The sequence below is a fragment of the Carassius carassius genome, chromosome 42, assembly GCF_963082965.1.
Source record: "Carassius carassius chromosome 42, fCarCar2.1, whole genome shotgun sequence".
NCBI lineage: Eukaryota > Metazoa > Chordata > Actinopteri > Cypriniformes > Cyprinidae > Carassius > Carassius carassius.
In genome coordinates, this window is record NC_081796.1 from 22,889,107 (window position 1) to 22,914,826 (window position 25,720).

A 25,720-nucleotide genomic window follows, 5' to 3' on the forward strand; every position below is an offset into this window, starting at 1 on the left:
ATATGATAATAAATCTGCACAACAAGCTTATAAGATTTCTTATAAATCTTATAAAAGAAACTTATTTTAATGCATGGTTTTCTGGAATACCTCATTCTGAGAGGTCAGTTGTATCAAGCCCCTATAGGATGGAAAAAAATATGAGCTGGGAGGAAAAATTATCTTGCAAGAGTACTGCGTTCCCTCGAAAAACTTTGCATTGGTTTGCAAAACATTTGCATTCTCTCACAAAAGTATTGCAGTTCCCCAAGAAACTTTATTTGCTTTATCTTGCAAAACATTTGCATTCCCTGCAAAAATATAGCACTCTTTTGAAAAACATCATAGTTCCCCAAGAGGGAACGAGACGCTGTATCCTCTAGCGGACACTATGGGCTCCTTTAACCTCTGGCTCTCCTTCCTTCCCATTAATCTGACTGATGACCTTGGCTAGAAACAGAGTTGACCTTAATGGTCTTTTCTTTTGGTCGGTGCTACCAGCAGTTAAGTTGGTTTTGGAAACATAGCATTGTTATATGTTGCACTGACCACAGGCTTTATAGTGAATTCTCCATCTCTGTGCCCTAAAACTCTGACCTCTCAACTGTAAGGTCTCATTACAGATTCATACAGACTTGGTTAATTCATGCACACAGTATTTGCATCAATTAGCCACAAAAGGCCCAGTCACTGGACCGCAACACATGGTGCCTGGGGTTATCAAACCCATCTGGGCAGTGGGCACAAACTCTCTTGAAGTTTACTCTGAACTAGTTATTATCAAAATATATGTTCTGCAATGAGCAGATTTTATTAAAAAAAAAGGCAGATTCATTAGTTGTTTAGTGACCCTAATGATAAACAGACTCTGACAAATTAAAACTTTCAGAAGATAAATGTAATTATCTTGCTTTCAGCCCCCCCCCCCCACACCAATATGACATTTACACTTTTATCCAAAATGTGTTACGATGACTATACTACATAGTCACACTGAAGGGGTTTATTTTGTGATTCAAACCAACTGACTGTTCATTATCCTGCTAATTATGTGGCTCCCTACCAATTAAACAACATATGGACATGATTTCATGATTTTTCATATTGTATTATATTAATAATATTTTAATATATCACTGTATGTAAGAAGAAAGCAGACACAGAGCGATGCAAGAGACATGAAACTAGTACAGTTATAGGCAGAATATTAATATTTAAGTACAAAGACACATTCTAAAGATATTTAAGCATTTGCACGTTGCTGACTGGGATAATGACAGAAGACAATTAGGCTTTATTCATGTTTGACATGCATTGGCCTTAATAAAGATGAGCGTTTCTGAGCAACTTCTTCCTCTCCGTGGTACAAGGGCTAATTGCTGGGGATGAGGCTTTAATTACCATAGTCCTTGATGAAACACTCGTTTTCTTGTTTAACTCTCAGCTATGAGAGCAGAGTTAATTGCAGTGCTCAAGAGGGGCAAAGTAATCAGAGAACCATTATAACGAAGTTCTGGTGTCAGATTGTGACACAACAGATAGCTGTATGTTTCAGAGCGCACTTCATTGAGAAATGCAGTTGCATGCAGCGAGTTCAGTAAATTATGGGGTTTACCTCATTTCGAATCCCATCTGTTTTATTTATTCCAGAAACATTATTTATTTATTTATTATTATTTATTTTTTTTTTTGGGGGGGGGGGGGGGGGGGGTTATGTTACCCATTAAAACTTGCTTTTAGATTAATTATAAAGAACATTTGTAATATGTATGTTCACTGTGTTGTACCAGTTTAGTTACTTATATTACTGTACAGACAGTATTACACATACATAACACATTTGGTATATCTGCAGTATATAATGGATTAAATAAGCATCATCTATGAAACTATGTTTTTGTAGACACGGTCTGGAAATTAGCAAAGTACTTCTCAATTTGTTTTGTTTCTGTACACTTCAGGATAGGAGATGTTACACTTTATTTAAATATAGTATGGTTTGGTGTAGAAAAGTAAACAAAAATGTCTTTAAAATTAAACAACGGGAGCAAATATTGCTGTTTTTGAGGATGAAAAGAGAACATGTCACACAACTGGTCTGTGTTGCCATCTGCCCGTGTAGCTTCTACTATAGATGACAGATGAATATTGTTTGAGTCAGCGACTAAACATATGGAAAACATTTCTCCTTCTTTTTATTTGTAAATTGGACAACACTGATTCCAGCACAACTCCTATGAATCACTTGTTAGTGAATTAAACTACACTACGCGTCAATGTCAATGTCAATGTCACCTTTATTTATATAGCGCTTTAAACAAAATACATTGCGTCAAAGCAACTGAACAACATTCATTAGGAAAACAGTGTCAATAATGCAAAGATGATAGTTAAAGGCAGTTCATCATTGGATTCAGTTATGTCATCTCTGTTCAGTTAAATAGTGTCTGTCCATTTATTTGCAATCAAGTCAACGATATCGCTGTAGATGAAGTGTCCCCAACTAAGCAAGCCAGAGGCGACAGCGGCAAGGAACCGAAACTCCATCGGTGACAGAATGGAGAAAAAACCTTGGGAGAAACCAGGCTCAGTTGGGGGGCCAGTTCTCCTCTGACCAGACGAAACCAGTAGTTCAATTCCAGGCTGCAGCAAAGTCAGATTGTGCAGAAGAATCATCTGTTTCCTGTGGTCTTGTCCTGGTGCTCCTCTGAGACAAGGTCTTTACAGGGGATCTGTATCTGGGGCTCTAGTTGTCCTGGTCTCCGCTGTCTTTCAGGGATGTAGAGGTCCTTTCTAGGTGCTGATCCAGCATCTGGTCTGGATACGTACTGGATCCGGGTGACTGCAGTGACCCTCTGATCTGGACACAGACTGGATCTGGTGGCCACGGTGACCTCGGAACAAGAGAGAAACAGACAAATATTAGCGTAGATGCCATTCTTCTAATGATGTAGCAAGTACATAGGTTGTTATGGGAAGTGTTTCCGGTTCCGGTTTACCTAATTAATGCAGCCTAAAAATCCTTTAACGGATTTGGATAATAAAAGCATATTAGTATGTTATGTGTATGCCAGGTTAAAGAGATGGGTCTTTAATCTAGATTTAAACTGCAAGAGTGTGTCTGCCTCCCGAACAATGTTAGGTAGGTTATTCCAGAGTTTGGGCGCCAAATAGGAAAAGGATCTGCCGCCTGCAGTTGATTTTGATATTCTAGGTATTATCAAATTGCCTGAGTTTTGAGAACGTAGCGGACGTAGAGGATTATAATGTAAAAGGAGCTCATTCAAATACTGAGGTGCTAAACCATTCAGGGCTTTATAAGTAATAAGCAATATTTTAAAATCTATGCGATGCTTGATAGGGAGCCAGTGCAGTGTTGACAGGACCGGGCTAATATGGTCATACTTCCTGGTTCTAGTAAGAACTCTTGCTGCTGCATTTTGGACTAGCTGTAGTTTGTTTACTAAGCGTGCAGAACAACCACCCAATAAAGCATTACAATAATCTAACCTTGAGGTCATAAATGCATGGATTAACATTTCTGCATTTGACATTGAGAGCATAGGCCGTAATTTAGATATATTTTTGAGATGGAAAAATGCAGTTTTACAAATGCTAGAAACGTGGCTTTCTAAGGAAAGATTGCGATCAAGTAGCACACCTAGGTTCCTAACTGATGACGAAGAATTGACAGAGCAACCATCAAGTCTTAGACAATGTTCTAGGTTATTACAAGCAGAGTTTTTAGGTCCTATAATTAACCTCTGTTTTTTCAGAATTTAGCAGTAAGAAATTACTCGTCATCCAGTTTTTTATATCGACTATGCAATCCATTAGTTTTTCAAATTGGTGTGTTTCACCGGGCTGCGAAGAAATATAGAGCTGAGTATCATCAGCATAACAGTGAAAGCTAACACCATGTTTCCTGATGATATCTCCCAAGGGTAACATATAAAGCGTGAAGAGTAGCGGCCCTAGTACTGAGCCTTGAGGTACTCCATACTGCACTTGTGATCGATAGGATACATCTTCATTCACTGCTACGAACTGATGGCGGTCATATAAGTACGATTTAAACCATGCTAATGCACTTCCACTGATGCCAACAAAGTATTCAAGTCTATGCAAAAGAATGTTGTGGTCAATTGTGTCAAACGCAGCACTAAGATCCAATAAAACTAATAGAGAGATACACCCACGATCAGATGATAAGAGCAGATCATTTGTAACTCTAAGAAGAGCAGTCTCAGTACTATGATACGGTCTAAATCCTGACTGGAAATCCTCACATATACCATTTTTCTCTAAGAAGGAATATAATTGTGTGGATACCACCTTTTCTAGTATCTTGGACAGAAAAGGGAGATTCGAGATTGGTCTATAATTAACTAGTTCTTTGGGGTCAAGTTGTGGTTTTTTGATGAGAGGCTTAATAACAGCCAGTTTGAAGGTTTTGGGGACATGTCCTAATGACAATGAGGAATTAATAATAGTCAGAAGAGGATCTATGACTTCTGGAAGCACCTCTTTCAGGAGCTTAGATGGTATAGGGTCTAACATACATGTTGTTGGTTTAGATGATTTAACAAGTTTATACAATTCTTCCTCTCCTATGGTAGAGAATGAGTGGAACTGTTCCTCAGGGGGTCTATAGTGCACTGTCTGATGTGATACTGTAGCTGACGGCTGAATGGTTGCAATTTTATCTCTAATAGTATCGATTTTAGAAGTAAAGTAGTTCATAAACTCATTACTGCTGTGGTGTTGGGAAATGTCAACACTTGTTGAGGCTTTATTTTTCGTTAATTTAGCCACTGTATTGAATAAATACCTGGGGTTATGTTTGTTTTCTTCTAAAAGAGAAGAAAAGTAATCGGATCTAGCAGTTTTTAATGCTTTTCTGTAGGATATGTTACTTTCCCGCCAAGCAATACGAAATACCTCTAGTTTTGTTTTCCTCCAGCTGCGCTCCATTTTTCGGGCTGCTCTCTTTAGGGTGCGAGTATGCTCATTATACCATGGTGTCAAACTGTTTTCCTTAACCTTCCTTAAGCGTAAAGGAGCAACTTTATTTAAAGTGCTAGAAAAGAGAGAGTCCATAGTTTCTGTTATATCATCAAGTTGTTCTGAGGTTTTGGATATGCTAAGGAATTTGGATACATCAGGAAGATAACTTAAAAAGCAGTCTTTTGTGTTAGAAATGATGGTTCTTCCATACTTGTAACAAGAAGTAGAATTTACAATTTTGGCTATATGAATTTTGCAAAGAACTAAATAATGATCTGAGATATCATCACTTGGCTGAATAATTTCAACACCATCAACATCAATTCCATGTGACAGTATTAAATCTAGAGTATGATTTCGACAATGAGTAGGTCCTGAAACGTGTTGTCTAACACCAATAGAGTTCAGAATGTCTATAAATGCTGATCCCAATGCATCGTTTTCATTATCAACATGGATATTAAAATCACCAACTATTAAAACTTTATCTGCAGCCAGAACGCGTGAAATGTTTTATACCAAATGAAACTTGTTTCTTACCATTATTTGTGGTACTCTGTATTTTTATCCTATCACATTCCGTCATACTGCAAGCTCTTTACCACACTGGAAATTCAGCCGTTATGGTCACTTAAAAGCTCAGTCCAGGAAACACTGAATAAAACGCACCTATGCGGGAGACCTGAGACACGAGGTGTAGGACCAGGTTATTATTTTTCAGCATCATTTTGTAATCATTACGACAAAAATATTCAACATGTATTCTAACAACAATGTATATTTAATATGGGTGCTTAAAAACGAAACGTGTGCTCAGTTGCTTCATTTTGGATTCAAAATATGAGAAGCTTTTACTTGTAGACTATTACAACCCTGATTGTGGCATCGTAAACAACCTACAATTCGATATACTGCAGATGTTATTCTCATTTTGAGACTTTTGAGTCCGTTTACATTTACTGTATGTGTTTGTGTGTGTTCTTTTATCTCAAAGGTCTTTTATCTTAGTCATGATTGGCCTTTTGGAAGGGAGAATAATTTGATGACTGGATAGGACTGAAATTTCTGATTCATGGTAAATAGCTCTTTTGACTCTTGTGCTGCAAAAGAATATGAATTGCGATTACATTGCCTTCAGAACTGTTCATTTCCATGGAGGAGGAGGCATTGCACATTTTCTGTCAAGTCAAGCTGCAGGCAGTTGCCAGAACCCAGAAAAATCTCCAGGCTTAAACTGACTTGAAACCCACCAAAAAGGTATGACAACTCCTGAAAAAAAAAAAAAGCTTGATGAAATGAATGAAAAGCTCAAAATGTTCCCGAGTCCACAGTTGACAGGTGTGTGTTTCCCAAAAAGATTCTTAAAATAAACTCATTTATGTATTTTTTATTTGAATTATTCTCTTCTATGTTTGATGTGGATGATTTCAGCTAGGCAAGTTTATATTGTATGTAATCTATAGTTTATAAATTCTGAGACACCATACTTGGCCACACATCACGTTACTTTCACTCTTCACATTCACTCTTGCTTTATCTAAACACAAGCATCAATGTGGAATAAAACTACTTTGGCAAACTCAATTAACCTGCCTTAAAAATCCTAATGTGGACCAAACCTGGTTTGTGACATGACAGAAAATGCTCCTCCATACTGTCTCTTCTTCACTTGCTCCTTCAGTGGATTTATTCCAACGATCAATACACATTTATATCCAGATAAACCTTTTGGTGGCTGTGGTACATTATAAAAGTAGACCCAAAAAGCTCTGCAATTTTTGAATTTTTGAAATAACCCAATTATGTAGGAAAATCACAACCCTGGGAACACTGGCTCCAGTTTATCATACTTTGCATGTTCTCTTTCAGTTTCCTCTTCATCATGGCATCAAACGTTCAACATCTTTAGTGGACTGAGTTAAATCTCCAGAGATGGTTAATCAGTGTAATAGCTTGACGGACAACTGTTAAAAGTACAAATTTTTAAGGTTAGTTTAGGCCAGTTTAGAGTTCTAATACCTAGAGAGAGAGCTATTTGCTATAATTTCCATTAGTTTAATTGGCAGTTCCTCATCTTCCACAAGACTGTCCTCAGCTGATCTGAAGGGCAGCAGACATAGAAAAAGTTCAATGAAACTTGAACTTGTATCTGGTGTGACATGGTGTACGGGCCCGTCCCAGTATCCACACTTGCAGTCTTGGCAACATGAGAGTGTGTTCGTGTGACAGAAAGTATGCATGACTGTCCTAATTTGGAAGTTTATTGTCTTGAACGCATAATAAATCCATGCTTTGCCTTGGAAGTGACGTTCATCATTCATCACATTCAGGAACTCATATGTCCCAAAATCTTTTTAATGTAAATTAAATTAATTAGGTAATCCATATAATTTGGTAGTAAAACAACTGGAACTGCTCGGTTTTCTTACAAGTATTATGTCGTGACAGCAAGTGATTTTGGTCAGAATTAATTGAACATGTTGAATCTATATCACTTAGTGGTAGCAAAACAAGTCATCTAACCAGATAGCTTGCAAACTTACTGAAAAACGGCAAATGTTGAATAACTTCAGTTCTATGTAACAGTATATGGCATAATTAAAAGACATTAAGGGCCCTATCATACACCATGTGCGATGCTGCGCAAGACATGGCTTAAATGTTTTTGCTAGTTTCAGCCTGATACAGTTCTTATTTTCCCGTCCTGCACCAGATTGTTTAAATAGCAATAGCATGTATGCCAATTTGTGTGCCCATGGGTGTGCTGGTCTAAAAAAGAGGTGAAAGTGAAAGTCGTGACATTTGCCAAGTACGGTTACGCATACTTGGATTTGGTGCTCTGCATTGAACCCATCCAAGTGCACACACACAGCAGTGAACACACACCCGGAGCAGTGGGCAGCTTTATATACAGCACCCAGGGGTTCAGTGCCTTGCTCAAGTGCACTTCAGCCATGAGTATTGAGGGTGGAAGACAGCATTGTTCATTCACTCCCTACCACCAACAACTCCTGCCAGCACCGAGACTAGAAACCACCAATCTTCGGGTAACTAGTCCAGCTCTCTAACCATTAGGCCACAGCTGCCCAGGTTCAGGTGCATTGTTGGCGCATTGCTATTTTGAGGAACTGAAAATAAACTGCACGATAGACCAACTCAAACCTGGTCTAAAGTCTGGCACAATATTTTTTCTTTGTTATTTAAAGAGCGCGTTAGTAATATGCGCCTATAGGTGGGTGCACAATGCACGCACACTTTGCTTATTATACACACAGGGATGCGCAACACAAACAGTTTTAAAAATGAAAAATTACATTCCACCATGCAAATAGCGAAATCGCCAAGGTGCGAGCGCAACTGGCTTTTAAAGGGAATGGGAGATAAGACTCTGATTGGTTTATTGCACATTACGCCCCAAAAAAACCCATTACTTATTAAGACTAAGAGAATAGGCACAACCCTTTTAGGCCATGCGCCGACCGGTTACCCATCGGTAAAAGTAGTAAAAGTGAATTTGGACACACCCTGAGTGCGCCTGTGCCATGCACTTTAGACAATGTGCTTAGATCTTTAAAATAGGGCCCCAATTCTTATTTACATTTTTCCAGTTCGTAAGGTCTGTACAAATAGACACTGTAGTGGCATTCAAGTGCGTTCATCAAATATATAATTATTCCAACATGAAGGTATCATGCATCTATCTGTATTTTTATGCTCTACTGTTAATGTTATCTGTATGCACCAAGGGTCTGGTGTAACACAATTTCAGTATGTATGTATTGTGACGCGTGTCCCGAGCTCTCGTCAGCGTCGCCCTGGAAACAGAGCAGGCACACCTGCACCTGCTCATCACGGGCTGAGCGGTCACACCTGCAGCCCATCAGGGACGGGCTTTATAAGCGGCGCCGACGAACACAGAGGTGAGAGATGTCTCCAAAAGACTCGGCTAATAGTTCTCTGTGTTTCCCTCCAGACAGCAACGTGTGACCGCCAGCCCAAAGGACAAGGACTTCACGGACCCACACAGCACTGCGCACTGACGGAGAAGAGAACGCCGAGCACCGGAGTCCCTCACGTTGGCTTTTCCCCCTTCACGGTTACCAATAAAATCCACCCTTCGGGGAACTTACCATGATCCTCGTGTCGTGTACTTCTTCACCCCGTCACAGTATGTTCTGTACATGTGGAAGAATTGACAATAAAGCAGGCTTGACTTCCCTTGACTTATGGAAGCATTAATTGTATTCACAAGTAAGAAAGATATATTGAATTGAAGCATTAAAATTTGCATGATTTGAGATGTGGAGGTGTCTGTGAGTGCTGAGGTGAGCAGCACAGACCCAGATCACAGCCTCTGCTTATGCATTCTGCTCATTATCATGAAGTTAAACCAGCTTGAACTTAACACCAGGCTTTTAGAAGCTCAATCATTCAAACTCTTGAACAAGACATTTGATGCGGCGAGCACAGACGAGCATGTCAGAAGCTGTAACAGAAGTTTATTGGTTTATCAGGCCTGTTGTTGGAGCGATAGAGTTTCTTACAAGTGTTCATATTATGAAAGTGAATGGCCACCGTCAACTGTTTAGTTACCAACATACTTCAAAATATCTTCTTTTGTGATCAACAGAAGAATCTATCCCTTTTAGTCTCCCTTGGAAATTTGCTCTAGAGGAGATACATGGGATTTGTATGGCCTTTTTCTGATGAAAGAGTCTCTACTTGTTCTCCACTGAATCACATTGAGAAACAGATCTTGTTGCTGATTTGTGTTTCTTTCAGACTTATCTGCAACACAATGGCCTCACCAAACAAATATAACCAACCACATATCTCCGACTGGAGTGTTAACAGTTGTAAATAGCTGAATGTTTCAGGCACACAGCATGTTGTGAAACCACAAAAAGGCACTTGTTTAACCTGTGAGCGCTGTATTTGATTGCCATGGAAACCTGTGAGCTGGGAGTCCTGGGTGGGGTTTTGTGGACTATGGTCTTTTCAGAATCAGATGAACCAAGCTTTTATCCTTCTACACCCACTCAGAGTTAGGGAAGTTAACCTGCTTCATTTTGCTCTCAGCATCCTTGAGGTTGATATCTTTCTTTCTGGCATTCTGTCAGAGTGTCAGTGTAGGCTGACCCTGAGTTTTTATTTCACGTGTTGCATTGTTTGAGTGAATTGGTGGCTGGCCATGGACTGACTACTAATAACTGAGCTTGTTCTGTAGAAATCCCTATTGCTTTGGAAAGAGTTGTGTAAGGTAGCCATCTGTTCTAATATGATGATTATATACCCTGAATATTACAATCAAATTTCAAGATCACCATATTTTTTCTTTAAAACAAAAACTTTGTCATCATTTGTTGCTAGTCCCAATGTTGTTCCAAACTCGTACAGTGTGCTTTTTCTTTCTTTAATAGACCTCCGCGAGAGGTATTTTGAAGAATGTTCATGCACGTGTTCTCCATATAATAATGATGAATGGAAACTGGTATGGTTGAGGGACTCAAAAATCATCATAAAAATAAATACATGTGCATGTGCTTTATTGATGCTGTCGAAAAATGCAGTCTTGCATCTCATCACTTTCGTGTTTCATAACAAATCACAACAAGTTTTAATATGCGAACATGGCAATGAGAAGAACTTGTAATTGAATCATTTTTATGTATCAGTTATAATTATAAATAATAAATTATTGTAAATAAATAAATTAGTTTTTTACAATGTTTATATAAAAAAATTATACTTTCATATTTAAATATAATATGTAAAATAGGTATAAGATATATACATTTTACATTATAATATTAATATAATAACTTAAAATAAGCAAATCTTTATATACACATTTATTTGGTTATCTAGATTTTAAGATTTCGTAATATATTTCGTAATATATTTGATTTCAAAACATATTTTTGGTCTGCCCAATTTTAATTTCATAATTTTTTTTTTTTTTACTTTGAAAGGTTGACGCAGAAAAACATTTTCTCATTTTTAGTTATATTCAAAATTGTTTCTTTTTTTTTATTAAAGTTTTGTATTTACTAAATTTTGTATCTCTATCTACAATGAAATAGCATATGTAGCCGATATAGCAATAAACATAAATACAACAACATACTATGTAATCAATTTGAATTTCATTGCAATATATTACATTTTAAACATATTTAGTGTTGGAAGGACTTTATTTATTTATTCATTCATTCATTTTTGTAACTCAATTTATGGAAAAGAGCATAGATGACCCGGATAAATACTTCTCTCTCTCTTTGACTCTTTGAATTAAAGGTGTGGGTAAATTTTCACACATGTATGTGTAAATCTATAAATAGTGCAGTGGTGAAGGTGTGTGAGCTTTTTGCGAAAGAGAGAGAGAGCCACATGCAGAATCATCATTGTCAGAGTTTATTCTCAGCAGGTTTACACTTACAGCAGGTGTTTCTGGGTAATGACGCCATACTTTGGTCTCTGTTTTCTGTGCAGGTGGATGAGGGGGGGATTTGGAAAAAAGGTGCTCAAAAACAGCAGAATGGGTACATCCACTCAGCTGGTGTGCGTGAGGTAGATTACATTGCAGTCATGTGAGAGAGTCATGTATATATCCATACAGCAATTTAACAGGTCATATATATTTTTTTAAACAGCGTGAATGGGTCACCATCCCCAAAAAGCTCTATAGGATTTAACTTATATGACCGTTTAATTATCACCATGCATCTGCTGCTGTATAAATGCAAGGCACTAGAATGACCCCTTCACCTCTTCTTTACAAGAACATATATCCAGACAACATTCATTTTCCCTTCAACACACTCATCTGATTTAGATCGGACACCTGCTGACACTGTGCAGAACCCTGGTGAAAACAGATCACAGCTATAACACACAAATCTAAAAGAAACATATTTGTTTTTGGTTGCTAAGTGACACCAAAACTGGCTCCAGCCTTCAGGTTAATGTCAACAGAAATGTATTTATTATGTTTTTATTTCACCTGTTGTGTTGGGGAACACTGTGGACGGAGACATGTATTTTTTTTATTGGAGACCCGCGCTTTGGGGAACGTCCCTGACGAGACCGACTCTGAATATCATGTGCAATCTGTCCGACGGAAGGGTGTGACGTCACGGGCGGGGTGACGTAGCGACCAGGAAGCTATAAAAGCACGTGCTGTGCAGCTGGCTTAAGCTTCGCGTCTGTCAGCAAGCGTTCTGTGTGTGCATGTCAAAAGTCTGTCCTGTTGGTCCTATTTATTGTTGTCTGTCTCTAAAAGAACAGCTCAATGTGCCAAAAGTAAAGGCCAAGCATGTGAAGGGCGAATCCAAGCCACGTTACAGATTGTGTGTTCCTCCCTGCCCTCGCTACATCACGGGTGGGGATACACACGATTTGTGCGTGGCTTGCCTGGGATCGAAGCACGCTGAGTCAGCTCTCGAGGGGGCCGAATGTCCGCATTGTGAACGATTGCCAATGCGGACGCTTCGATCCCGGAGGGCTCTCTTCGAGGAGGGAGCCTTCACCAGCATTCCCCGCGGTGCTGGCCCCGCTTCTGCCGAGGCAGAACGGCTGCTGCACTCGTGGGGTTCGCAGGTGGATCTGTCAGAGTGAATGGAGATGGGCTAGTCCTTATCTCCTTCTTCATCTGCCAGATCCGGCGCCCAAACCCTGGGTTCGGAAGCACGCTCGTCAGTTTCTTCCCCCCAGGGTGAGGGATCAGCTCTCTTCCTCCGAGGAGGTCGATGTGGAGACAGTTGCTGGGGATTCACCACCCCTGTCGCCCCAATATGAGGAGCTTTTGGAGGTGGTTACGCACGCAGTCGATAAATTAAAAATCGAATGGCCTGCTGAGAAACATTCTGAGCCACAGAGAAGCAAGTTAGATGAACGCTTTCTGCGGCCGAGGCAACCACCTCCACGTTGGAGCCTACCATTTTTTCCCGATCTCCACGACGAAATATCGAGATCGTGGAATAATCCATATTCGACCCGCCTCTTAGGCCCCGATTCACTATACTATGGCAACGCGATGGGGTTGGGAGAGCGGGGTTATAGAGCGGTGCCACGGGTCGAACAGACACTCGCGGGCTATCTGTCGCCCGGGTCGGCATCGTCTCTAAAGGCTCCGATGTTTCCCACCAAGTCTCTTAGAGTGACATCTTCGCTGGTGGGCAAAGGTTATGTGGCAGCAGGTCAGGCTGGGGCTTGCCTTCACACCATGGCAGTCCTGCAAGCATATCAGGCCGACCTGCTGGGAGATATTGACGAGGGGGAGGGGATCAAGTCTGAAGATATTGAAGAGCTTAGAAAGACCGCTGATCTCTCCCTCCGCGCCACTAAAGAGACCGCTCGCGCGATTGGGCGGTCTATGGCCGTGGAGAGGCATTTATGGCTGACCCTGTCAGAAATCAGAGAAAGAGACAGGGTCTGCCTCCTGGCCGCCCCACTTCAGTCTTCTGGCGTGTTTGGCGACACAGTCAATACTGTCGTCGACAGGTTCCAGGAGGCACGGAAACAGGCGGCGGCATTCCAGAATTTCCTCCCTCGTCGCTCTCGTGGTACATCTGGGCGGGAGATGACCACGCCACATGCCAGCTCCTCATATCGAGAGGCTCAAAAACAGAGTGTCGCCGCTCGTGTTCCCCCACGTCGGGACCGAGGGCCTCAGCGACGCTCTGAGTCGGGGACTTCCAAATCCAAGCCCGATTTAAGAACAAATTGAGGCCCAGAAGTCCTCGACAAAGAGATCCTGACGCCAGTGGCACAGGGATCCAGAGGGTAGCCCCTACTGGGGTAGAGCGCTGTCCATTATACAGTGCCCGCCTCACCTCAGTGCCCTCAGGAGGTCGGTCTGCCAACCCTGCCAGAGTTTCAGGGCACAGCGGCCTTCAGCGAGCGCCGCTCCCATTTGTTTCCGCCCACGAGCGTAGCGGAGCTGGGATGTTCGCCGCCCCTTCGGGGGCCTCTTACACCAGAGGTCAGTCTCGAGAGACTGATTCCCTCAGTAGATTATTTAGCAGCGTGGAAACTACTGCCAAATGTATCTCATTGGGTCCTGCGTACAATAGAAAAAGACTACTGCATTCAGTTCGGTCATACAATGCCGAAGTTCAACAGGGTTACACCTACAGTAGTAGGCCCCCGGCAGGCTCTGGTTATGGAACAAGAAGTGAATACCCTATTAAGGAAGGAGGCCATCGAGGTGGTCCCTCTTCTAGACAGGGAATCCGGGTTTTACAGCCGGTATTTCATAGTTCCAAAGAAGGATGGGGGGTTGCGTCCGATCTTAGACTTATTTAACAGTGAAATAGAGTCTCACTCAAATTTCTGTGCTATTAAACCAATCAGGGTATTATTCGGATAGCTAAAAATAAATATGTTGGGAATTGACTAATTAACTTGTTTTTCCACCTTGATAGTACGCTGGACATGAAAAAGTATGCCATTTCTTTATAATTATTTGTGAAATGTAGCATTTTTCTCAGTGAAGGTAAAAAACAAATTTGCATAGTTGAAAAAAAAACCTGAAAATGAAAGCTGACTGTAGATGATGGTTTGTGCTAATGTCTGCTATAGCACCCCTAGCTGCAATGCTTAGCATGCAATGTGTACCGGTATTCTGTTGCTCTATGAATTGCAATTCTGACTCATTTTCGAAAAGAAGTAGCTTTGTTTCCATCCAAAATTGCAAATTTAACTTATGCATAAATTTTGGAATATCGGATAAAACATTTTCGAATAAAGCACTGTGTTTCCAAGAGAACAAAATCGTCGCTTCCTGGAAAATTGGCACAAAATATCTGTATTAAAAATGAAAGTTGCTACAATCGAAAGAGAAGAAGAAGAAAAGATAAAAAAGGAAATACTTTTTTTGTAACTTGATGCTGTCATGTTATCTTGCATTTGGAAGCATGGGTTTGGTGTTTGTGAACACAGATGTGTGTAAATAGGTTTCAATTGTAGTTTATGCGCATGCATTTTCATCAGATTAAAAAAAAGATCCATATCAATGTGTTTTTTATGTACATGTTTTGAATTTATGCGCATCTTTGCATTTCCATCCAGTGTATTTTTTGCAATAACCCATAATTTGCATAAAAATAGGTGGAGGGAAACTATTTACTTTTAAAATGTACTGTAATTTAGTGTCATTTTTGGGCGAACTATCCCTTTAAGTGGAACTTGTAAACAAATTGTAATTCAGAATGGGTCCTAAATAGATTCTAAGTTTATTTTTGATAATTGTTTTTGACACCATAAGCCTCCAAAAGCTTTGTTTATCTGATCCTGCCTGCATTTATGGCAGAGTGTTTTGTTTAAACGTCGTAAATAGGTTGCCCTTTTGCAATAGCACTTGCACCGTATATGAATGTACACACACACACACGCCCACACGTTTGAAGAAGGCACATGTGACCAAGAATAAACATCGGTGTGTATCACTGACTCAGATCAGTGAATGCATATATGTTTAGCGCTCAAGTAAATGAGCGAGTGAGTGTGACAGTGAACAAAAGAGAGAGAGAGCCTGTAATCAAGCACAGTTTAGCAGTAGGAAGGGTCACTGTGAGAGGGAGGGAGAGAGAGAGAGAGACATCTCCCATCTGTGTGTTTATGCTCTTTACAGTGTAAGAAAGGCAGGCAACAGAGAAACAGGCTGTATGATGAGCTCAAGAGGGAATTTTACAGATGGGATACAGTCCCTGCAGGAGATGTCAACCCAGTGACTTCATTCTCTAATGATCCTCACTGATCTTTGACGTCCCCGCTCAGAGCACGCTTTCCCACCTGAGGAGTCTGTTTCCAGAGTTTCTCTCCCCTCGCAGACGGACCGAGTCAACTGGAGAACATGTCAGAGCTCAGCTCCAAAAAACAAGGATTTAAAAAATGCCGGAGTGCCACTTTCAGCATTGATGGCTTCAGCTTCACTATTTGTAAGAACAGCTGGTCATGTGTGTGTGTGTGTGTGTGGGTGGATGTGTGTGTTTCTGTGGCCAGCACTGATTTTTTTTTTCTGTGTGCCGCTGCAAGTGGCTTTGGGCTTTTGAAAACATTATTTAGTCTGTTTAGTTTGAGAAAACTCTTTTTTTTTTGGTTCACCTCAAACAAATGTCAATTTCAACAGAACTTGAGGGGTTAATTTTGCGTTATATCTAAGGGTTCCAGACACCTCAATGCTACATAATAATTATAATAATATGTTTTGTTATTTACTTTTATTATTAAAGATAACATTTTATGTATTTATTATTTGTAATTATTATTGTTGTATAATTGTACATTCTTAAAAATAGTAAAAATTTAATTCTTTATAATGATAATCGTATTATTAATTATGAATAATAATTATTTTTCTCTTTTTCTTGTTTTTCTTTACCATTACAATGAAATAAACATTAATAAAATATTAAATTAATATAATTAATAAGAAAAAAAACAATTATGATAAAAAATCAATAGCTAGTTTATTATGGCGGATGATGATGATTATTTTTATTATTGTTGTTGTTATGAATTTCAATTTCTAATATCAAGTCAGAGTATATTATTGCCACTTTGTTTCATGCATTTACAGAACAATGACTGACTTTTATAATATTATATATATTTTATAAATATAATATAGTACTGTTCTGTCAATTTGAGCTAAATAAATTAAATAAAAAATAAACTGATAATAATAAAATTGGATTCTTACTATGTGAAATCCATTGCATTAAAGCAAATTTTAGCTTTTTGGGGGTTTCTGAAACTTAATATATGGAGGACATCTGAAGTCTGTTTTGAACACGTTTGTAGTCAGTTCTCATACATTAATCAAAGTCATTAAGTATCAACCTGATGCATCAGAATTTAGTATGTTCTGATCATGAGGTCTTTCAGAGCCTGACAGAACTTGAGGGTTAAATTATCAAATATATGCTCTAAATTTGGGTGTTTATGCATGTGTGAAGGTCTTAGAAAAGGGTTTCGAAATGCCTCAATGAGTCACTGATCTGAACACAATCACAAGGGTTTGGTAAATTGGTTCAAGACAGTTTGAGATCAGTTTCCTTGCATGCAAACTCCATTTTCTGTTGTGTCATAGTAACAGGAAAGCAACAAAGTGATTGCCTCTTTCAGTCAGTCTCTCATGGGTTCTTGGAGTCGCCTGAGTACAATTAGATTACATAAGAAACAACCTTTTTTTTTTAGTTCAAAATGAGTCACGGTGCTCTGTGTTGTCCCAAAACCATGAATTCTTTTATTGCCCTGTCAGATGATGAGGGACACAACATCAGGACGTTGAGTTTTCTGACAGGGTTAGCCGATTTAGGCAGGCGCTGAACAAAGAGAGCTTGAACGGCAAAGTGACGTGACAGTTGTTGTGGCAGAACATTGGATAGCGTAATTATACTCCTATAAGGTCAAGGGCTTATGTAACAGACCACAATCAAGAGATGAAGAAATGGAGAAACCACGACTGTGCTCAAAGTTATCAAGTGAAAAACAATCATTTGGAGTCCTTCTGTGACTTCTAACCTGTCAGATTAATTCTGTTTGATGGGATGAATTCTCACGGGGATCTGTGTTTATCATTAAACCGAAGCCCACACAAACAGTCACGCTTTTAAATCGCACTGGGCCAATGATAAGGGTTTTCTCCCGTGGATCTCCAATGCTGCCTTTGTGATTACCGTCTCCATGGTCACCAGCGGAGACAGGATGTGATGTCATGACCTAGTGATTCCTGCCTCTGCCTTACAAACAACCCGACCCATTTGTTTCCCCAAAGCACTGCCTGTATATGTGTGTGTGTGTGTGGGCACCCATTGAGGAGTCACTAAGTCTTCTGGGTCCGATGTGGAGCCCATATGGAGACCCCAAAGCTATATGTTGTATTTATAACGTATTTATAATTGCACAATTTACATTTATTATTAATATTTAAAATATAGTCTATAATAGATTAATAATAGTAATCTATAATAATAGATTTATTAAAAAAGATGTAATATATTTATCTAATAAGTCTATCTATCTATATGTGTGTGTGTGTGTGTGTGTGTGTGTATGTATGTATGTGTATATATATATATATATATATATATATATATATATATATATATATATATATATATATATATATATATATATATATATATATAAGAATCAATATTTATGAACTAATTAATGTATTAAAACAATATCTTTTTTAATACAGAAACACACACATGCATATGTACGTACTGTATGTACTGTATGGAGATCCAAAGAGGTCTTTGCTGGTTACCTGGTATGGGAGGTGTGGGTGATAGCGTGCGGCCCTCACTGGTGGCCTTTCTGTCGTCAGCACATAAGTCTGAGCTGCCCAGGGGGAGTCATTATCGCTAATGAAGAGACCTTCTTCTTCTCCTGAGTACTGACTCGTTGGACACTCAGCAGCCTGATGAACTCACCGTGCTAAAGGCTCCTCTCTGATTTCCCTCTCATTACCCCTGTGCCCCCAACGGACCTGCAGTCCCCAGTTAACAACCTCACGTCTCTCTCTCACTCACTCGCTCTGTCTTTTCTCATGTAATGGTTTGTTCTCTCAGCTCTTTTATTCACCTGTGTGATTCTCAAAGGTTCATAATTTCTCTGTATTTCTTACAGTCTTTCACTCCTTTAAATGGCTATTTATGTTCAACTTAAAAAAAATAAATAAAATAATAATAATCCCCATAGCACCAGGGTTAATGTTATTAACTCAAACTAAATCTATTGCAAAAAAATGTGTTGATTGTCATGAAGCTTAAATAAAATATAATAGATGAGAAACAACTAAACGGAAATTAGAAATGTTGTCGTAGCATCACTAAAATAAGCTGAAGCATTAAATTGACAGGAAATAAATAAATAAAACTGAAATAAAAATATAAAATATTTTTAAGTTCCATTTTAAAATTTGGTCATTTTTATAAGTTATATATATATGACAAACATTTAAAATGAACTTAAAATGTAAAGACAATTTGAAATATAAAACCTAAATTTGAAAATATTACAAATAAAAAGTATTTTATTTTATTAGAAAAAGGTAATTAACTATATATCAATCTTATATTAGTTACATTACACATTCATACATGTACATTTTATTTTATTAAAATAAAATTTTATTAATAAAATAATAATAAAATATTATTAACTAAATTAAGATTTTTTTTTTTTCTTTTTGTTAGGATTATGTTACTTTTGTTCATTACATTTTCATGGTTCAGTCTGGTAGCTGCTAATTTGAGATATTTCTAAATGTCTGTAACCTCGTGTTTTGTTATTAGGGGTTCTAAACCTCTTGTGGGTTCAATAAATAGGACTTGGTAAGGTCTCGTTAATGTAATTAGTTCAGTTTCGGTAGATGGCCTGTAGGGGGAGCTGTCTGTTCAGTTTTTACAGCACTGTCTCTATGTAAACAAAACAGCTGTGTGTAATGTCTTTGACCTCATAAGGCTTCATCTACTCATACATCCCGAGCCTGTTTGACAGTTTTATTGCTCAGAAGCATAAAAGCCACAGCAGAGTTTAACAATGAGCTTTTTTCAGCAGAAACTCTTAATGTAGACACAGAAAATGCCCCCTCAGCACCTGAAAGTGTTTAAACCAGAGCAGGATTTATGTCTGCATTTATAGAGAATGTAGAAGTAGTGTGGTATCACACATTTGAGACACATTTATCTGTGACCTTGATTTTTTTTATTTATTTTTTATTCACAATAAATCAAACAGCACTGAACTGTTTAAAAAAAAACTTTTTTGTTTCTCATTCATAGCTTTAAAGAGGATTTCTGTTATATTTCATGCCAACTCTGCTTTCAGTTGTTTATTCTAAAATAAGAGGTGAAATAAATATGATAGTCATTACGTATATAAACATAACAAGACGTCGTGAGATTACTGGATTATGTGAAACCGACTTCAGAAGTTTCAGTTGGCTACGCTTATGAAAAACAGTAATTTATGATTTCACAATTTGCTCATTTCTCATTCTCATCTGCCTCTCATTGCAAACAAATGCCCAAATCCAAAAATAGTGCACACTTGTATTGTGTAAGTAAGATGAAACATCTACTTTATCATTATCATGTTACCATACTCTTTGCACATTCATGAGTGGTATGCAGATGACACTGTGTTTTGTTTGTGGCATGCTGGAATATGCATCAGGTTAACAACAACATTGATTTTCACATAAAACTGAAAAGTCATACTTTCATGACAGTTTGCAAAAAAATCTGCCTGAGAGCAAATTTGAGATTCGTGGTAAGAAAACTGCTTTCTGGTGGGTCATGGTGATTGCTGAAGAAAGGTCTACATCACTCATCCATCTGTGTGTTTTGTTCTTTCTCTCCACACACAGTGGCGAATGAAACCGGAGAGAGCAGTGCGAGACCTCTGGCGCGCTTCGCACGTGAGTATGTGCAATCAAATACGTGATTGAACCTTTGTTGCTGACTTCACTTTTACTTTAAAACTGTTTCCTGTGCAGTGAGGAAACGATGGAGACAGTCTCCATTGATCAAACACACCGAGCTGATAGAAATTATTCACATTGTCTCTGTGCCATCTCAAGGCTAGGATGGGCTCTGAAAATATGTGATTTGTATCCTCATGGGCACTCAGTTGTGGAAATATTTATTTAACCTAATCACTTGAGCACTAAATTCACGTGGCATGTTTGCAAAACAGGGAACTGGCAAAAAATGTTTCTCTTCCTTTATCTTTCCATCGATCTCCATCTCTCTCACTGCAGTGGTCCTGCATTCTGTCATATAAACCCCTCTGAGCTTTTGATCTCTGATTGTTGCATCAGGTTCCAAGTCCCAGAATGCTTTGTGGAACGCCATCACAGCAGGCATCGGGATCAAGGACAAGGACAAGCGGGGCATCCTGATTGACCCGCGGAGCCCGGAGGAGATTCTAGCTGACGACCTGCCCTCTGTCGACAGTCCTGATGCCATGGAGAAGACCGCCATCAGGTTTGGAAGGAATGATACACTTGCTTAAACCTTGCTGTGAATCGATCAATCAGTATGGGCTGATATCTGCTCTCGATCAATCAATGCTGGTTCTGCGTTAACTGCTACTTTTCCTTTACCAGCCGTTAACTAAAAGCACTTAAGAGTGAAACTGGGTGAATGGTCATGCTCTGTTAGCAGGAATTATGCAGTGATTAAGTGGTTTGTGCATGTGTTTTCTACTGAAAAGCACAGCTGGCAGACCTAGATAGGAATATTGATTTGTTTAGGAGCAATGGTGTCTAACCAACACTTCTATTTCAGATCACAGCAGGCTTCTCAGTAGTGAAAGACCACGCTCTCAAAAATGAAGGTTCCAGCTGTAACCAAAAGGCTTTTAGGTCACAAAGCCATAGGAGAACCTATTTAAACCCTGCTTAGACGTTTTTACATTCTAGTTATTTAGAAAACCTTTTAGTGCTTTAGAGAACTAAAGAACCAATATGAGAACCTTAAAATGTAACATCATGAACCTTTATTTTTGAGAGTGTATAGCCACTCAAAAACCATATACCTCAAATGGCTCTTGAAAAGATGTGGCCTTACAGTTTATTTTGAAGAGAATATGTGCTCTGTCTGTAGCCAGATTGCAGGGTTATTCTATGACAATCTTATTTTATAAAAAATGTTGTGCATTGTCTAGGGTGGCTATAGTATAAGCTGCCATTTATACAAGCTTTTGAGTCAGAAGGCCATGTTTGTTTGTTTGTTTTTTCCTCAGAATTTTGTAATCTACATGAGATATAAAACCAGTTCAGCTTTTAAAATGTCATTAATTCTTTTGATGGCAAAGCTGAATTTTAAGCAGCCATTACTCCACTGACACATGACTTCAAAAATCATTTAATAACTAGTTTGGTGCTCAATTAACATTTATTTATTTCGGTGTAGAAAAGTCTTTTTTTTTTTTTTTTTTTTGAAACTATCATAATTTTTTTCTTAAAGATTTTTCAGCTTTTATTTGTAAACATATTTTTTTGTAAACATTGTAAAAGTCTTTACTGTGACTATTAAAAATGTAATGCATCATTGCCAGAAAAAAAGGGGAAAAAATATTCTAATTATTTTAATCTATTTTTTTATTATTATTATTATTTTAATCCAAATCACATCCAATACTTATATTTTAACATTTATTCAGAAGGATGTACATTTTTCATAAACCCCAAGTCATAAACCCCACTCCCACTGGAGTAAACCATCCTAATCCATACCAATCCGTGTATCCCGAGCGGATTTTACCTGGATGTCAGCCACATAAATCCCATCATTGTGGCATTCTGAAAGGGAACGACAGGAAAATTATGAAACTGCATGATATTTGGACTCAGCTGTCTGCTGGTGCGACCGGCTGAGTTAAACAGGGAGACTCCAGTGGTCTGTGATGTTCTGTATAGTGAGCTCCTCATTAATCACCCTGTGTGAGGAAGGGAGGGGAGCACAGAATGGTATAAGTCCTGACGTCAGCACCAGGCACCGTCTGCTATAAATATACACCGTAAAACTGTGCTCCAGTGAATCCTTAATGTTCTATTAGTGTGTTATTGTGCACTTGGGGAGCTCAAGAGGGTATATTTGCAGGTTGGGTGATGGGTTGCAGGTGAGAGAGTCCCCCCTCCCAGCTGAGAAGTAACCAGTATGAACATGGCATGATGGGATGGCAGGCTGTGGCATGCCAGAACTTGTCATCAGATGTCTCACGGAGAGAATTTAACCCTTCACCAGAGAGATAGAAGCAATGAACACAAAGTTCAAAACAATCCAAAATAGTTCTGTTCATAGTGGCCATGACTGCCATGCTCCAAAAAGGACAAATGAGCACAATAAAAGTACTGTAGTCTAAATGACTCATACACTGTATGCTAAGTATATACTATTAATTATAATTCACTCATAATCTTTAGTTGAAGATGAGAACCATATCAATCCGATTCGTGAAACAAGAAGCAATTTTTTTTAACCAGTTCTTTTAAAAAACCTAAAGAGTAGACTAAATGACTTGTGCATTAAATAACTAGTACACACACACACACACACACACACACACACACACACACACACACACACACACACACACACACACACACACATATATATATATATATATATATATATATATATATATACAGTATATATAATTTTAGGGGATTTGATGGTTATAAATATACATATGTTTATGAAATAGTTATGATCCTTAAAATAATGATGAATCCTAAATGCTTTGGAGCACAGACTTAACATTGATCTCTTTTTAAAGAAGACACCTTTCAGGTTTTAAAAGTGAAATTAAAATAAATTTATTCAATGTATTTTTATACATTTTCCTATAGGTGAATTCATTAATTTACGCATTCATTTGCAATACGGTCATTCTTGACCAGGACCCGTATAAGTGTGAATATTTTGTTCAGTATCATTTAATCTTTCCAAATCATGATTTTTGTATGTTAACACTGGCAAAGTTTCGTTAAGTTCTGGTGAAGTAAGAAAAAAAAACAAAAAAAAAAAAACAGGTTAGTTTCTTGAGTTAAATTCACTGATTCATTATCTGGATACAGTGATTTTTAAAAGTACACAATTCAAAATTAAATTGTTATAATTCATAAACGCTTTTGAATACAGACCAAATGTTGGTCTCTTTTTAAAGAAGACATTCTGCAGATTATTGCACAAGTGAAATCATTTAAAAAAAAAATGAAAGCATCACAAAATTATAGAAGCTTAAATTTACTGTAAAGAAAATGTACTGCACTATTTTTATTAAATTTTATATAAAATTAATATTTTATAAAATGTTTTAAGCCAAAATTGCTATAACATTTAAGCCATATGTCTAAATAAGTTGTGTTCCAAATTTGAAGTTGACATTAAAAAAAATTGGATCTAATTTTGTTTATGTGTTATACCACAAACAGCCACTGGGTGCCATTGACACTCCATTTAATTTTTTGATGCATTTTTCTGTCACAAATGTATCAATTTCTCTCTCAATATTATGTCTATGAATTTTGAGACTCAGACCTTTCCAACAATATGTATTTTGTCAGGATTATGAAAAGTTTTGATTCTAAAAGAGATACTTGGAATATGACACCTCCCGCCAAGGGGGAGAAGCCCGCTAAAAGGATTTAAAGTACGATTTCTATAGTAACACATTGTCTGATTTCAAAATGGTTTTCACATGATGAATTTGTAAGTTTTAAGCTTTCAAATGATATATAATCTATGATGATTACTAAAACATGTGATAGGGAAAAAGAAAATGAATAAGATTTTTGTGACAAAGGTCAGAACTTCTGTTATGATGTATGTTTTGAGGTGCACTCTTGTCATAAATTAATCTATTACTATTCCTACATAATTTTTTAACAACAAAAAGTGGTCAAATATCTATTTAGGAGTCTTAAACCTTTCCAACAATATATGGTTTGTCATGATTAGATTAAGATTTAATTGTAATGTATTGAAGTAAACGTAGGTGTCCTTTATACAGGACGGTGACAGTTAAGAGGTTAAATAAATAGATAACCTGGAATATAGTGCATGAGTCGAATTTGCTTTTAATTTACCGGCTGAACAATTGATTCAAGACGAAGACATTGAGACAATGGAATTTGCGGAATTGTGCGAGTTCTTGTGTGTGTGTGTGTGTGTGTGTGTGTGAGAGAGAGAGAGAGAGAGAGAGAGGTTGATAAGTGTGTGTACACTTAATTAAAAGGGCAAGAACAGTAATGCACCTTAGAGTGAGTGCTTGAGAGGACCAGTCTGATCTTATGTTAAGTAGAGTTCTGTTTTTTTTCCCCCAGGGTAGGATATTAAGATTGGCAGGGCTGCTCTTCCATTAGTCTTATCTAAAAATTGTGTGACTAAAGAGCTGAACTGATTCAGCCTGACCCTCACAGATTGGAGTTTCAGCCGCATTTATTATTCTAATTTACTAAGAGGTGACTTTTACTCTATGACAGACACGTTCACCTTTACACAGCCTGTCGAGAAACACCGCTCATCCTGGAAATTTCTCCATGGTTTTAAAATAGCTTCTTGATTCGGGTTCTTTTTGACATTTATATGTTTTGAAAGCTCCAATCTCTTGAGCTGTGATTGTTTTTTTTTTTTTTTTCATTCTAAATTTCATTCTTTTTAATTCTGAAAAAAATAATGAACTAAACTAAGGTGGATAATAAAGTCTCATCACTTAGTAATATGATTAAAAGTATAATTTAGGTCTGTAACACAAACAATAAAAAACAAGTTACATATCATTTGTAATATTACAATAAAAAAATATGGAAAACAATTGCTAAAAAATATAATTTGAATGTATAAAATTAGAACTTTTCAAAAATTAAATACTATTGCTTAAAAAAAATTATAATCCTTCCATTTGAGCTAATAAATAAAAATTATATGATAGTTCTACCTTTAGTCGAAGTCTGTGGAATTTTTTTTTTTTTTTCACCAGACAAAAATCGAGAAGATTATAGAAGTCTGATGCCTTGTAATAAAACAGCTCTATTTAATGTGGTTTGATGAGTTGTTATTTATGTATCTTACATGAACAATTCAGGATGATTTACGGTGAATTTTAATATGTAAAAATTAAATTACAATTCCAAAAGCATTTGCTAAAATAAAAAAAACATAAAAAATGTGAATTTATAAAATTATTTTTTTTTTAAATTCAAATGCTA

General features: G+C 37.7%; 1 protein-coding gene across 5 annotated transcripts in view; it reads left to right on the forward strand.

The window, feature by feature from the left end:
- Positions 1 to 15,645: 15,645 nt before the first annotated feature.
- Positions 15,646 to 25,720, forward strand: part of LOC132124234 (dual specificity calcium/calmodulin-dependent 3',5'-cyclic nucleotide phosphodiesterase 1C-like) — a 66,798-nt gene continuing 56,723 nt past the window's right edge. For 2 of the 5 annotated variants that reach the window (XM_059535161.1, XM_059535160.1), the window contains exons 1-3: positions 15,647 to 15,926; positions 20,372 to 20,422; positions 20,825 to 20,990. In XM_059535161.1, the coding sequence (XP_059391144.1) occupies positions 15,842 to 15,926; positions 20,372 to 20,422; positions 20,825 to 20,990 (302 nt within the window). In that variant the 5' untranslated portion in view covers positions 15,647 to 15,841. Of the gene's footprint in view, positions 15,927 to 20,371; positions 20,423 to 20,824; positions 20,991 to 25,720 lie in introns of all 5 variants that reach the window. The other 3 variants (XM_059535158.1, XM_059535163.1, XM_059535159.1) reach the window with 3 other exon arrangements.